The sequence below is a fragment of the Alosa sapidissima genome, chromosome 24 (assembly GCF_018492685.1).
Source record: "Alosa sapidissima isolate fAloSap1 chromosome 24, fAloSap1.pri, whole genome shotgun sequence".
In the NCBI taxonomy this organism is placed as follows: Eukaryota; Metazoa; Chordata; class Actinopteri; order Clupeiformes; family Clupeidae; genus Alosa; species Alosa sapidissima.
This window is the reverse complement of record NC_055980.1, coordinates 5,376,453-5,392,108: the sequence shown is the minus strand read 5'-3', so window position 1 is coordinate 5,392,108 and position 15,656 is coordinate 5,376,453. Positions and strand designations below refer to the sequence as shown.

Below are 15,656 nucleotides of genomic sequence, written 5' to 3'. Positions count from 1 at the left end.
CCCCCAGTCCAAACCCTACCACAGGGCAGTCACAAGGCTAATATAATAGTTTCTGGGTACTTGGACATTACTAACAATGGGAAGGTGTTGGGAAAGAGTCACACCTGGGAAGTAACAGAGAAATAAACACCAAGATTATTTGCTTCCAGAGTTTATTGAGAGCCAATTAGTGGCAGATCCACACAAACACTCACAACACTGTTCATGTGTCTGATGGAAGAGATTTTATTTTGTCACTACACACCTTTGGGCCCTGTGCAGGTGTGCATTAAGGTGTGTAGACCAGTTAGCCTACTAGACATCGCGTTGTGCCCTTTGCAGTTCTAGGGCCTTCTAGGGCCTTGAATTTTCTGTCCCAAGCGAAACATGGGCAGATTTCACTCCTGGCCTTTGCAGCAAGAGAGGAGCCCGGAGAACGCTGAGGCGATGCGAGACCTCAGTGATGGCCTCCTGCTCCTCTCTTTGGCAGCAGGTCTCTCCTCCACTGGTCTCTCCTCCACTGCAATAGAGAGCACATCACATGAGACAGGCCTATCTCTCATGACGAAACCTCAACAGTCAGACTGAATAATACGGTCTGACTGGAGAGAAAATGCTGCAGGTGAGACCTACCTGGTGCTGGAGCAGGAGCAACAGATCTCTAGACGGTGAAGAGATGGAGAGAAGATGGTAGTTACCATGGTGTTGCAGCAATAGACATATGAATGATGCATGACAAAAGTGACAATGTTAAATGTTTGCTTACTTTAGATTTCCAGCGGAGTGTGAAAACCCTTCGGCGCCGAGTAGCCTTCACAGCCGAGGACTTCACATGTGCTGAGGCCTGATCAATTGACCAACGGGGAAAGAACACACTTTCATTACTACTGTATACTAGTATCGCAACACATGCCAAGACCATTTCTGACATGATCAGGTTGACTGGTGCAAAGCATGTTTTGGCTATCTCAGTCTCTCACTGAGAAAGATAAGCACAACTACATATCTTTACTTCAGGGGGGAATGGAGGGACGCCAGCCTTGCCCATTAAAATAACCTCACCTAGTATACAGATGGCTAGTGAAAGACCCTTGGTTTACCTCATTAGAACTCATAGCAATGGCTGCAACAGCCTCCTCGGACATGACGGCAAGGCAGGAGGACTCCCTTGATCTCTCAGAGAGAGGAGTGTTGGGATAGCAGGTTGAGCTACTGGGAGACCTGCTGATACTAATGGTGACACTGCTGCTGCGGCTTTCAGCTCTGCTGCTGATGATGCTGCTTCTACTAATGCTGCTGCTGCTGCTGCTTCTACTAATGCTGCTGATACTGCTGCTTCTACTAATAATATTGCTGCTGCTTCTGCTGCGGCTTCTACTAATGCTGCTGCTGCGGCTTTCAGCTCTGCTGCTGATGATGCTGCTTCTGCTGCTGCTTCTACTAATGCTGCTGCTGCTGCTTTCAGCTCTGCTGCTGATGATGCTGCTTCTGCTGCTGCTCCTACTAATGCTGCTGATACTGCTGCTTCTACTAATACTATTGCTGCTGCTTCTGCTGCGGATTCTACTAATGCTGCTGCTGCGGCTTCTGCTGCGGCTTCTACTAATGCTGCTGCTGCGGCTTTCAGCTCTGCTGCTGATGATGCTGCTTCTGCTGCTGCTTCTACTAATGCTGCTGCTGCTGCTTCTGCTGCTGCTGCTACTGCTTGTTCTGATGCAGCCTCTACGGATGCTGACTGTGTCTGACTGCTCAAATTTCAGTCCATCTGAGTCTTGGAGAGATGAGCAGAACCAGCTGATATTCTAAACATCAAATCTGGACAGCGATGCATGCTGCCAAATCACTAATGCTAGAACTTCTGTCTAGCCTGGCAACAATTAATCTCTTTTTACATTTGGTTTTGCAGATAAGAAATGACCATGAGATCTATAATGATGAAGAAAGCAACAAGTCGCATATCACCTCTCTGTCTGTTTATCCTCTCCACCGCCTCATCCAGAAAGGCAGCCACATTCTCAGAGATGGCCTTGGTGAGTAGCGCCATCACCAACTCTCTGTCTGGCCCAGAGCCCTGTGATAACGGTTAAGATTTAGTTCACACTGGTGGGTTGTAATGTTTAATAGATCTTAACCAAATTTACTTGATATATGGATATGCAGAGAGTTCTTGTTTATCAACAATAATAGTGAGTTTCTTATGATGGTGTCATCTATTATAGACCAGTGTTCTAAATAATATTGAGAAGATTCTCATTATAATATATGGTAATCTGTTGTGTACCTGTGGAAGGATTGGCACCTCCTCCATTTCTGGCCATACTCTGGAGCTGTATTCCAGTTGTAAGTGGCTCGGAGCATTCATGAGTCTCTCCAGTAAGCATCTGGAGGACTCTAAAATGAAATGCTCTATGATCAGCGTCCTGAAGTAAGCAAATCCACATACCACACCGTCTGTGCTGGACTGCCTCTGACATCGCCTCATGTCAATCAGCAGGTCTGCTGTGCCCTCGATCAGGTCCAGGTAGGCTTCTCTTCTCGGAGACCGATGACGGTTAGTTCTCAGGGACTTGCAATAGTCCTGAGAACTGGCATACAAGAACCTGTCCCAGATGGCATACCCAGGAGCGATCGCCAGGAACACTGACGTTATCTCCAATGCCTTAGCAGTCACACATTTTTCCACTCTGATGCGAGTTCGTCTGTTTTTCCCCTGTCTCTTGGCGACCAGGAAGTGAGGATGTGGTGTGCTGGCTAGCAAGAGGCGCTCCGTGTTCTCCAGCCACCAGTCTCCTCCTGCTTGGGGTCCATCGACGGCCCTCTCACTGTTCTCCGCAGTCTGCGGCCACCAGTCGCCTCTTGCCTGGAGTCCATCGGGGGCCCCCTCACTGCCAGGAGCAGGCTGCACCTGCAGCACAGGGTGGCGCCGTGGAGCAGCGGGAACTGGTTTCGGACAGGGTTCCATCCTCACGCACACCCTCAGAGCAGGCATGACGAAGTCCAGGGTGAGGAACGCAATGCACCTGATGAGCCGCTCCATGGCCCAGTCCAGCTCCTCATCAGTGAACTAGAGCCAGATCATAAAAATCATTGACTGATTCAACACATCACGGACATACCTCGGCCTCTATGCCTAGCCTACCCTAACCTAGCATGCTACCCTCTCTCCTCATCTATCATACATGCCATACTGTCATGCTATATCTAATTATGTTTCTATTTATAGTATATTCTGTGTCTAAATTATGTGTTATGTTTATTGTATGAATTGTGATGCAGACTTTGGCACACTGTACTGAAACCAAATTCCACAAACCTTAATGAAACAATCTATAGATAGTGCACAGTCTATCGGATTTTTAAAGGTAGGCCTGCTTCATTTGTAGACTATAAGGTTTTGGTCCAGTATTAGAATTTTTTTTTTCTCAAACACACAAACTAAGAAGTAGACTTCTAAAAAGCCATATACAAGTCAACATTTAGACTTACTGCAACAATGAAAGCTGCTCTTATCATTTCCAGCTCCCTGAAACACAAAGCATATATAGCCAGCACATTAGACACATGATGGTATAGGCCTACTGATTAGATAAACTCATTAGTGAATATCTAAAGCTGACTCACTCTGCAGGAAACTGCTGGGTGAAAGAAAGCACATTGATTCTACAGATGTCCACATCTGGAATATCGTCAAAACATTGACGCACAATCTCCTGGAAAGACAATGCCCATGTTACAATTAGCGATATTTAACTGCCTGCATATTCAATTTGTGGTCATTAGCCATAGTCGCATCTACAATGGGCGATAAAACATTGCCCCCCTAAATTGCGCAATGAACCCACATCGGATTTAAGCAGTAAAGATTGTTTCATGTAGCCCTAGGCCTAATCTCGGAATGATCTGACTGGTTGCATTACTTGATAGGCTACGTTTCGCCTCGTCGAGCCTAGTCAGTGCAGCGAACCATAGACAGTGAAGTGGCGCACCTAAGCCTTGCAGATCAAACCATTTTCAAACAGATGAAAAAGTTGTATTCTTTTTAGTAACGACATCTACGCTACATACCCCAATTTGTCGAGTTCTCGAGATGAAATTCCCCGAGGTATCCATCGTTCATAAAATGACTTAAAATGCATGCAGTGATACGAAGTGAAGTGAGTAAATACAGGAGGCTACACTTGCTTTAATGCTACTATTTTTCACTTTACCTTACGTCACAGAGCTGGAAGAGTGATGTCATAAAGCACGCCATTTAAATGTCATGACAACAGCGGCCAGTGAACTCTCCGCTCTAAGATCTTATCAAGTCTGTTTGACTTCACTCTGGACATTTTGTGAATGAAGGCCCTAGGTCTATTTAGGCTAAATAATAAACTAAAGCAAAATGCCATGTGATACAAATCAGAGTATTTTAGGACACGTTAAGGACACAGATTCATACACTAATGCTATTCTTGTTTTCATTCATTCACTCATTCATTCATTCAGTCATTCATTCATTCATTCAATATATTCTCCGAAGTTCATTGAGGGTGTCCTTATTGTCAGTGATGCCGAGATTACAATAAAACTGTATCAAAATCAAAAGTAGGCAATAGTTCAAGTGAAATGTACAAATAAACTAAAAAAGCAACATTTAATGGGGATTTAAATGGTAGGCTACACATTAAAAAAAAGTTTGTAACTAGATAGCCTATGACTGTCGCTCAGTCCTGCACGTAGGCCTACATTCTCTCCGCAAAAATAAATCACGCTCATAAATTTCCTCCATCCGGCCCATCCTACTCTTGCAACTTGTTTAGCCTAAATGAGTGTAACGGCAGACCCACGATAATTACTCCCGGCCCCGTATCAAGGGTCAACAATGTTCTTTGGCCAATTAGCCACATTTTTCATGTAGTATCAGTAGGCTATTAGGCCTATTCATTGGTTACCCTCTAGAATCTCAGGAGCGTTTATAGTCTGCATTGTTTTGTAGCGAAATGTCTTATTCAGATGTTCAAAAATGTGCATCTAACTGCATTTTTTTTTTATTTGATTATTTGTTTGCAAAAGTTAGTAGTAGGCTAGGCTAGCAGAAGAAGGAGACGCCACCGAATTAGGCCTACCTCTGTAGATGGGCAATTCCATGCAAAGGTCATCCTTACCATGGAAAAAAAAGTTGTGCATACGCAAATAGAACTGTTGTTAAAATCTTCATTTAGGTCTATATTTTATTGTTTGTAACTGATCTGATTGAATTTGATGGAGAATGACACTCTTTTCACATCATACATATGGTGTGCAACCATACCAGAAACAACATTTTTCACATGGTAATATTATACATATTTAAAAAGTGGATAAATGGACAAATTGTGTCATTTGACAAATTCCACATTGACAAGGGAATGGTAGAGCAATGTCTATGCTCAGCTTGCCTTTAAGAGCATAACTCTTACATTTGTAAGGCTTTTGTTTTTAAGTCAGCAAGTTCCATGGCCATGTTACATCCATAACGTTTTATAGGAAATGTTTATGCTACACATACAGTGTTGATGCGACAATGTCCATAGTGTCTGTGCAAAGCTGATTTATATCAATGGTGTGATGACCAAATTGTGCCCCTTTCTTACTTTTAAAACCTTTATTGCTGCGTTATGGATGTGACGTTATGGGCGTTACATTATGTAAATTTACAAGACTGGAGACTTTATTATACCTCAAAGCCGATAAAACATCTGTTCTGGTGGCATGTCAGTTTCAATGCATTTCACCTTAGTGTTTACAATTGACAAATTTCAAAGATTATTAGGTTGATCAAAACCACAGGGAGGCCTGCCTAAGCATTAGCAAAACAAACATAATATTAAAATACCTCCAGTGATTAGCCTAGCCATAGCCTATTTTCAAGTGGCCTAATAAAAATCTGAAAATCTGAGCGATTATCTTCCCTTCATACTGTTGTACAGTAATGGAGTATCGTGTTAGCAGCTAGCTGGTAAAGATGGTTGACTTTGCAGCTGGAGTTAACATAGCAACCTCCTTCTGTTGCAGATCTGTTCAGCTTGCCGTTCACGTCTGCTTAAAGAAATTATCCGGAGTAAAATGCACTTTAGATCAATTTAAGGATGATTGGGAGTACATACGTTGAGTTGACATCCAAATCATGTCATTTGGATGTGTTTTGAGAAAGTTCGATGTTACCATTTTTTAGTCAAAACTCGTTAGCCTGGAAGTGACACGGGCATGTCATTTCGCCGCTAACTTTTTATACCTCTTCTACAGTTCCAAACAACATTACACTTACGTGGTAGTGAGTAGAGGGTCCTTAAAGCCAAACCGAAGTATCCCTAGGTCTTTATGTGGTCGGATAGAGAGTCCAGAATGAATTTCATCAAGCTAGTACCTTTCCGGAAATGTTGCCATCTTTGCTGCCACCTTCAGGGGAAAGTCGTAGGAGTCGATTGCTGAGTGTGGAGTAACACGCTCTGGAAATTCACAATTTCGTCACCGCGGCCAGCAAAGATGGCAACATTTCCGGAAAGGTACTGGCTTGATGAAATTCATTCTGGACTCTCTATCCGACCACATAAAGACCTCGGGATACTTCGGTTTGGCTTTAGGGACCCTCTACTCACTACCACGTAAGTGTATGTTGTTTGGAACTGTAGAAGAGGTATAAAAATAGCGTTTTGTAGCAGAAATGACAAGCCCGCGTCACTTCCAGGCTAACGAGCAGTGGCGCAAAAAGTGGGTATGCGCTATATGCGGCGCATAGGGGCGCAGCACCGTGGGGGCGCCAAAGCGATGGTAATAATAATAATAATAATAATAATAATAATATATTTGGTATATTCTATATGTAGCTACTGTTATACGTTTCTAAATCATTTCTGAATTTCCTCAATGTTAAATAACATTTTAGAGGACTAACAGGCTAGAGTAGGCGCCCTATCTTATAAGATTCCATCATAGAATTTTGACATAGAAAAGGGAGTGGGGGCACCGTGAGCGCTGAGTGAGCAGGGAGTAGTAAGTTGCCGTCTATGAAAAAAGATGGATACAGCAAAAAAAGCTGTCGGGGCTAAACATAGAAAAAGAAAGAGGGAAAATGAGATGGTATGTCAAGGGCGACAGTAGTTAAATAAGTAAATGGTGAAAAGCAACAGGTAGGATTTAAAGTGTGACGTCTGCTTGGAGGCTTGCAAATATTCACGTTAACAGACTAACTAGCGTTTGCTAAGCATATGCCGATTAAAACATGACCTATTCCATTAATATAGGTGGCTACCATGCTCATATTGAACTTTTAATGGCAAACTGCAAACAGAAATGTCACTCTAGCAACAACTCATTACATATTTCCATTTCCTAACAATCCTAATATCAATAGCTTAATATTGTGCTGATAATGTGGCAAAAGGCTAGAGTTGGATCAGCCTCATCCTTCGTGAGCAACAACTGGCAAAAGGACGTTATGAGAACCGTTTAGACTCTCTTAAAATGACAATGCATCATTTAACAATACTTCAAGTTCAAATTGGCAGAATTTCTTAAAAAAATAATAATTTAACTAATAGTGTAATTTTTTTTTTTTTGGGGGGGGGGGGGGGCGCCAATTTGTTATTGCATACCCCTCAAAAAATGGGTAGCTGCGCCCCTGCTAACGAGTTTTGACTAAAAATGGTAACATCGAACTTTCTGAAAACACATCCGAATGACATGATTTGGATGTCAACTCAATGTACTCCCAATCATCCGTAAATTGATCTAAAGTACATTTTACTCCGAATAATTCCTTTAACACAGTTTCATTTTAAATGACGCTATATGCCAGCATTTGAAGTGTCAGGTCCTCTGTAGCTAATACCCACAGAGTGACATGAGTAACGGCAGCAATAAACTAGATGTACCGCATAGCGGTACAAAATATGACCGCCTCTCAGTCCTGCATATTCTCTTTGCAAAAATAAATCACGCTTGTCAATTTGTCTCCATCTCCTACTCCTGCAACTCATGTGCATGTAAATGAGTGTATATGTGAGTTTGCTTTTGTTTATAAGAGTGTGTCTGCGTCTGTGTGTGTGCATGTGCGTATGCGTGCCTGTGTTTGTGTGTTTATGTGTGTGTGTGTGTGTGTGTGTGCAACTGTGCATGCATGTGTTTGCATGCGCACATGCGTATGCGTGCCTGTGTGTGTGTTTATGTGTCTGCATTCATGTGTGTGTGTGTGCTTGCCTGTCTGTATGTGTTTATGTGTGTGTGTGCTTGTCTGTCTGTATGTGTGCGACTGTGCATGCGTGCGTGTGTGTGTGTGTGTGTGTGTGTGCATGCACGTGCGCGTGCATGTACTTTATGTGTGCAAATCACAAATGAGTGGGTATGGGTTAGGTTAATGCGGGCTCTTGAGACTAACATACCATAAATATTTTGTCATCTTGGGTGCAACGGTTCAGGTAGGGCTAGTTATTTAGGGGAGTGGCCACCAAGTATCATCCCTGGTGTTTCAGTAACCCGGGAATCACTGACCAAAATTGATGAAAATTGTAAAAGAAAAAAATGAATTCCTTTTTTATATTTTAAATGACTTGTTGTCCTGATTCTTCCTGTGGATCCTATTGTGCACTGAGGAAGCAATACTTTCATTGCTAGTTTTTCATGATTAATATTTATTGTTTCATATCAAAATTCACTTAATTATGTGTTTTATGTAGTTTGTCGAGGACTGGTTCAGACACGTCACCACATCCATAACGCCAGTTTTTCCTACATAATGCATTACGAAAATGACGCATAGTTTCAAAAACACACTTTTTGTGTTCATTCAAGTCTCCTTCATGCTACATATATCATAGTTTCGGCAGTTTCCTTCAAAATTCACAGAGTTTGTAGAAAACCTGTAATCTCACAAAAGTGTGTCCATTTCATGTCACATCCATAACGCTGATAAAATGGCTTGTATTCTTAGGATGAAATTGATTATATGCAATTTGAGGATTTCTCAGTATTCAGAGGACAGAGGTTACATTATGTATGCAAATTAATTCACTGATACTAATTTTGCCCCCACTTTAAGGCATTTTGTTTACCAATATGAGTCCAATTGTCACATCCATAACGCTGGAACTGCCCAGATCTAAACCATCGGGTACCAGTAGCGTTGACTAGTTAGTCACACAGTCGCATTGCTTTGCATGTTGACAAGCGATGCAGGTCTGCTGGCTGCTGTCACGCGGGGAAGATACTGACTTAGCTAAAATGTTTAAATACACTCTTCCTATTATTTTTTTGTCAGTTGGCAAACAACGCTTGGTTGCTTGAATTACATTCATTGAGTCATAATAGCCTAACGCTTCTGTTTTGAGAGACACCTCGGACTTTTATTTTTAATCAAACTGGACAAAGTTACCCCGGGTGCACTTCCAGAGAACGTAGGCTAGCCTACTACCACGGAACAGGCTATGTGACAGGCTACGTCTGGCTGTATACGTGAGGTGAGGATGAATGCATTTTGATGCTTGCCAGATCAGCTGGATTCTTGTGAAGGAAAGTAGACTGTATCTCCGGCAACATTACGTCGCAGGCGTCATGGCTTTATCCACGATTGAGAAGAAATTTGTTCATTTGGACCTGAAAGGGGCTCCTCCCAAATTTGAGTATTTGCTGAAGGTATGAAAATAACTTTTTAATGTAAGAAAGGCTACCCATCCTAGCTACTGTTTGTTAATGTCAGTATTATCTTAAATATAGCGTAACACGATAAGACATCACACCAATTTGAAAATGCATCAATGTCAACAGCTTATTCACTTATTTGCTGACCTCGGTGCGAACGGGTTACTAATTGAATATGAGGACATGTTTCCCTACGAGGAAGAGGTGAAGATCCTCCAAGCTTCAGCACACCCTCCATACAGGTGATTACAAAGTGGAAGTCTAATATCACCACAGTCATATAGGACGTCGATCAGCATACAATTGCTAAGAGCAGAGGTCTACTTTTTATTTTACCTCTTGCATTTTGCAAGATCAAGTCAGAAACATATCATCAGTATTCACTTTTCTGTCTTTGCTGCAGCCGGGAAGAGATTTCCTCTTTGCAAAATACTGCCAAATCCAGGAACTTGGAGGTCATTCCCCTGGTCCAGACCTTTGGACATCTGGAGGTGGGTGAGTCAGTCTTCAGCAGTCTTCCACCACAGAGTGTTTGAATATGGTGATCACTGAAAAGTCTCTCTCCTCAGTTTGTCTTGAAGCATGGTGTGTTCCGGGAGCTGCGTGAGGTGGGGCACTGCCTTGGCACCCTAAACCCCCACAAAGAGCGCGGGGTGCAGCTGGTGCTGGAGATGCTACGCCAGGTTATGGAACTTCACCCTGAGAGCAGTGCCCTTCACCTCGGGGCAGATGAGGTAGAGGCTGTGGGCATCATATGGATTTATGGAATCATAGCTGAACTTCCCTTTGGTTTTGATTATCTTTGGAGCATAAAGGATTAGTGTGCCAATTCATCAGAGTGAGCGGTGGAAATATTGATCTTGTGCCATACTTATATTAAGGTTAGTTTACTGTATGGAGGTCAGTTACAGTATTTTCTAGAATAGAGGACTAGAGTTAGTGATATAATTGCAGTTGCAATTTTCAATTACAATTCTATTGAGTATTCTATTGATCTTACATGTTGCAAATATTTGTAAGCACTAAGCAACCTATACAAACTAATGTCTAATACTTCAGGGGTGATGAGCTCAAAACCCATCTGTCTGCGTAGGCTCTGATATCCACCACAGAAACGGTCACCCAAATGTAACCCCCACCAGGTGTATCTGCTTGGTCAGGGAGAGGAGTCCAGAGAGTGGCTGGGTGCGCCAAACCGCAGTGTGCACCAGCTCTTCCTCAGTCATGTGACTAAAATTGCGAAGGCGGTGCAGCAACAACACCCAAACCTCCATCTGATCATGTGGGACGACATGCTGCGGGGAATGAGTCTGGAGACACTGAAAGGTAACTCAAGAGATGAAGCTGCTGCCTTTGTAGGGTGTCTGAAGTTGCCATATAGTGAACTCAAAGAGCTACAGAACAATGACAGCAAGTCTTAAAATAGCCTTATATTTTTTGCCTTCAGACAGTGGTCTTGTGGGACTTCTCCAGCCTATGATATGGGACTACAGCCCTGTTTTGGATGTGGAAAATACAGGTAAATAACTTTTGTGAGACAATGCATTTTATCTGAAGGGAGCAAACACTTTTTACTTCCTCTACTAATACTAATATTGCATGTTAAACTGAAACCTCTTAATCTCTTTCTCCAGTGCTTTTAATGGAAAAGTACAGTTCAGCCGGGCTACATAAGCAGTGGATGGCCAGCTCTTTTAAAGGCTCGACCAGCGTTCACACCTGTGTTCCCTCCACACAGAGGCATGTGGACAACCACCTGCAGTGGCTAGGAGTGTCGTCAGCCCTGTCTGCTGGTGTCCAGCTACAAGGCATCGCCCTCACAGGCTGGCAAAGGTATGCCATTTCAGCAAAGCAGTTTGAGGTAACTGCCAATAATAATAATAATAATGTTGCATTATACTCAGGATGACTCAACACCATTTTGCTCTCTGTTAGTTATTTTTAGTGTCAGCACAAGTGTTTATTTGTCTGCCAAGTAGCCACAACCATACATTTAGGTGTCATTACATGTGCAACATTTTCAATGTTATTATAACTCAAGGCTTGATAACAGCTTGCTCTAAAGAAGGGCAGTCAGTGTGTACTGAATTGACGATGCCCTGCATATTTTACAGGTATGACCACCTGTCAGTCCTCTGTGAGCTGATGCCCCTGGCCATTCCTTCTCTGGCCTCTTGTTTACAGACATTGATCCACGGTCAGTTTCACTCAACATTTTACATAATGAAGAGAGGGATTTGGATTTATTAAAACTCAGGTGCTGTTGTGCTTAGTTGCGGCTGAATCAGAGCTAGTATATACACATTGATATGGGAATTGTTTCATGTTTGATGTTAAAAGTTTTATTGATTGACAATGAGGAAATAATAATAATATTAGTCTTTATTTATAAAGCACTTTTCAAAAACCAAGTTACGTTCTGTACAGCCACAAGGCAGCAGAATCAAACAGACTGTAAAAGTAACACATGTTCATGTTTGCCTTTTAAAATAGTCATAGTAACAGTACCAACTTGTTAATGTGTTACCGTAATTTACCAATTATTAGCCGCGACTTACATTGATTTTGCAAAATATCTTCAGCTATGAGGTTAATACATAGGGGCAGTTAATATGGTATTAATATGGTTTTGTTTCTCTTTTTTTTGCATAAAACACTGTTCTGCGGCTTATACACAATGCCGCTAATACACAGGAAATTACTGTACTTATTTTGAGTTAACTGTCATGCTTCCTGTTCTAAGCTGTGTCTGCTGCAGGTAGCTTGTTTTGTGTTTACTCTCTTGCTTCCTGTTCTAAGCTGTGTGTCTGCTGCAGGTAGCTTCTCACAGGAAGCTCAGACCAGAGTGACTGAGGTCCTGGGAAGCTCCTCCACAGAGGTAGAGGATATAGGCAGGTAAGGGGCCGTAGATAATGGGCTTAATCGTGCACTCTGCACAACCTGGCGCCAATTTTTATTCAGTCATTTGAACATTTGGTAAGTTTTGCTTTTTTCAGGCTATGTTTTTGATTGTAACCCCTTGGGGTCAGTCTATAGTGAAAGTAAATAAGTGAGTGTAGAACTGTTTTGTCATTGCCATGAGACCATGTGAAGTTAGTTTCAATTTGCCTATGAGTTCAAATAATAGGCGAGTGCAAATGCATGTGGCTACACTCTGCTAGTCACTCACAGGTTGTAGTAAAGCAAGTATTAGTAGAATTGTGCAAGCAGATCCCTTCAGATGCACTGACTGTCAAAATACCAACACACTGTTTGATTTTACACTTTCTCATTGGTTTAAAGGATGTTACGCCCAAAACACACCCTTGACTGCTTAAGAAACATAACAACAACCCTTTTGAACAATTAATTCCCACAAACATACGGGTATTTGTGGGCGTTTAAGGGAGTTTTTGGGAGGTAACCAGGTGTGCCATGCTGTTGGAGGTGCAAACGCTGCATTGCCATTGAGATCACATAGTAAGGAGCTGGCTCAAGGGTTATAAAAGTATTTTCAGTTGTTGTTTAGTTGTAAAATGAAGGCACAGTTTTTATAGCCATACATGCGTGTTTACTTCTGGCTCCTTGGCTATCAATTTGGTAATGATAACAGGCTATTTGACGTCTTTAGAACACTAAACCTATCGGAGGTGTCATGTTGAGTTACTGCAGTCTAGATTTTTTGACGTTAATCACTCCTATGATGCATTGCTATTGTCTATCCAAAGTAAAATGCCTGTTTTGAAGTTAACTGATGGTAACCAAAAATCTGAGTGTTTGCACCTCCAAATGGGCGGTGACGTACGTCTGTGACGTGAGTTTGTGTGAGAGAATACGCCAAAATTCCGCTGTTAAATTAGTGAATGTGGACTGGACACACCCTAAATGCCTTTAACCTTACGTCTCTGACCAGGCGTTTTAGATTGCTAAAATAGAGCCTGTGTGTGATGTCTGAGATGAGCATGGCTGCTAATTGTTTTGTTTTATTTATCTTATCCCCTGGAAGCACTCCATCTTTTCCTGGCCAGAAGCTTGCTGTAGTGATGGTGGAATTAACAACACTTCTGCAGTCAGAAGATCTCCAGCTATTTGAAAACAACATGTGAGTGATACTGGTTCATCTAGTGACCAGACATGTAGATTATGAAACATTTACATTTCAGAGCAGGGGTGACAAATATGTGATATTGAATTGAGTAGTACAAGCTTACTGTATCTTTCCCATAATGTTTTCACTTGGGGTAATGTTTTTTTTTCTATAGGTATGTAAGAGGCTGGTTTACCCCCTATCACAGACAGAGGAAAATTACAAGCCCACTTATTGCTCAGCAGATACAGATTCAAGTGATGACGTAAGATTTTCAGATTTGTTTTACACTGTCTAATTTTAGCCTGGGAAAACCCAGACAAACCTTAAAGAAATTTGAATTGGCTCTGCAAGTCCATCTGGCAAAGAGGCCATTCACTCCCATTTCTAATGTTACTAAAACCTGGACACCAATCACAACCGTTGAATGGGGCTTAACATGATGACCTCAAAGCAGTTTGTTGAGATGTTTTTTTCCGTTGCTCTGCAGCATACAGTATGTCATCTTCTTAATCTCTGATTGGTTTTAGGTCTATCCAATTGCAGAGGTATTTTGATGACGTCTGTTGGTGACTGTCGGAAATGGGAGGTGAATGAACCTTGTCCAGACTCACTGTCTCATTTTAATTAAGATAAGGTCTGGTGCTAACCAGCCTAGTCTAATTTAGTAATCCATCATAAATATAGTTTGCGATTATTTTCAAATAATTAGCAAAATGCTCATAACTTAATTAATGGTTTATTCCACAAGCACGACATACAGACTGACAGTCGGTCAACACGGGTTCGATCCCCGGTATTGCAAGTCTGTGTCACTTTGAATAAAAGTGTCTGCTAAATATCAGTGAACTTTAACTTTTAACTTTAACGACACATGCATGTCACTGGAACAGCACTGCTGATTTACAGTACATCTATTTGGTGGGCCAGATGCTGACCAGTTGTTTTGATAAATAGTTTTGGCATCTGCCTTCTGCATACTGACCAGTTGAGCCTTTTCTCACTTCCCCTGCCAAAAGGTTGCTCCAGGCTGTGGAACCCAAAGTGGAGGAAGTGAAGCAGGAGATGGTCCAGCTGTACCCCCAGGCCACCGTAGACGAGTGGGTGGAGCAGCACATCAGTAGCGTGGTGGCTCCTCTCCACAGCTTACTGAAGGACTTGCAACTTGCAATGGAGAACATGGGGCTGCATGCACCAGTGCCACCTAGTGGGTGGTAGAAAGGAGATCTGTGATGCAGTCATTGTTGATTTGAACTCTACAGAGAAATGACAGTTGGGACCACAAGATGGCGCTTCAGTCGATCTGTTTTTTGCACTAAAGTTCACACGGCTGGAATATACTGTGCGCCTACAGTACATGATGGATTCAAATTAAATTATTAGAATAAAATGCTAGATCAGGTCAGTTCAAATTAAATTATTAGAGTAAAATGCTAGATCAGAAACCTCTTATTGAATTTGATGTATTGAAAGTGTGCGAAAAGACATGTAAAAAATAAATAGATCATTAGGCACAGGAAGTCTATGATGCTCATTTCTATTTCCTTGTGTTTCTAATTTTGTTTTACAATAATAAAATCCTAACATGAAAATGACAGAGGTTTGGGCCTTTATTGTTATCCTACACCATTATGGCATTACAGCTCCAAATTGTGTTGGAGCTATACAAGATACAATTATGCAGTAAATGCAATATGCAATCTACTCAAAATTGTACTGCATCAGAATGCAATTAGGCTATGCAATATTAGCAATCATAGTGTTGGAACAGGATACAATAACAACATTGTTTTCATATGGGCATGGGGAAAATATTCAACTATTTTGTTACATAAACAAAAAAGGTAGGCTAATAGAAACAACAATAATACAAATGTCTTGAGATTCAAAATAACTACAGGTTAACTCATTTGCAGCTGTGCTGTTGTAAAGGACTTTTACTGTGAAATGATTA

The 15,656-nt window shown here is 41.8% G+C and overlaps 2 protein-coding genes across 3 annotated transcripts; one reads left to right on the top strand and one right to left on the bottom strand.

The window, feature by feature from the left end:
- Positions 1–209: 209 nt before the first annotated feature.
- On the bottom strand, positions 210–4,172 carry LOC121700778. Its single transcript, XM_042083984.1, has 8 exons — positions 4,045–4,172; positions 3,601–3,689; positions 3,466–3,502; positions 2,261–3,043; positions 1,942–2,050; positions 746–823; positions 613–640; positions 210–499 (listed from the first exon to the last, which is right to left on the bottom strand). The coding sequence occupies exons 1-6, from the start codon at positions 4,087–4,089 to the stop codon at positions 747–749; spliced, it is 1,140 nt and encodes a 379-aa protein (XP_041939918.1). The 5' UTR covers positions 4,090–4,172; the 3' UTR covers positions 210–499; positions 613–640; position 746.
- A 5,031-nt stretch (positions 4,173–9,203) lies between these two features.
- hexdc (hexosaminidase (glycosyl hydrolase family 20, catalytic domain) containing) lies at positions 9,204–15,299 on the top strand. 2 transcript variants are annotated; one of them, XM_042083690.1, is made up of 13 exons: positions 9,204–9,630; positions 9,763–9,878; positions 10,040–10,127; positions 10,206–10,370; positions 10,779–10,962; positions 11,084–11,155; positions 11,271–11,469; positions 11,751–11,833; positions 12,453–12,531; positions 13,622–13,717; positions 13,878–13,967; positions 14,233–14,291; positions 14,722–14,811. In XM_042083690.1, the coding sequence occupies exons 1-12, from the start codon at positions 9,466–9,468 to the stop codon at positions 14,273–14,275; spliced, it is 1,380 nt and encodes a 459-aa protein (XP_041939624.1). In that variant the 5' UTR covers positions 9,204–9,465; the 3' UTR covers positions 14,276–14,291; positions 14,722–14,811. The 2 variants fall into 2 exon arrangements, with proteins under 2 accessions (XP_041939624.1, XP_041939623.1); XM_042083689.1 differs by lacking the exon at positions 14,233–14,291 and having other exon boundaries at positions 9,207–9,630; positions 14,722–15,299.
- The last annotated feature ends 357 nt before the right edge of the window (positions 15,300–15,656 follow it).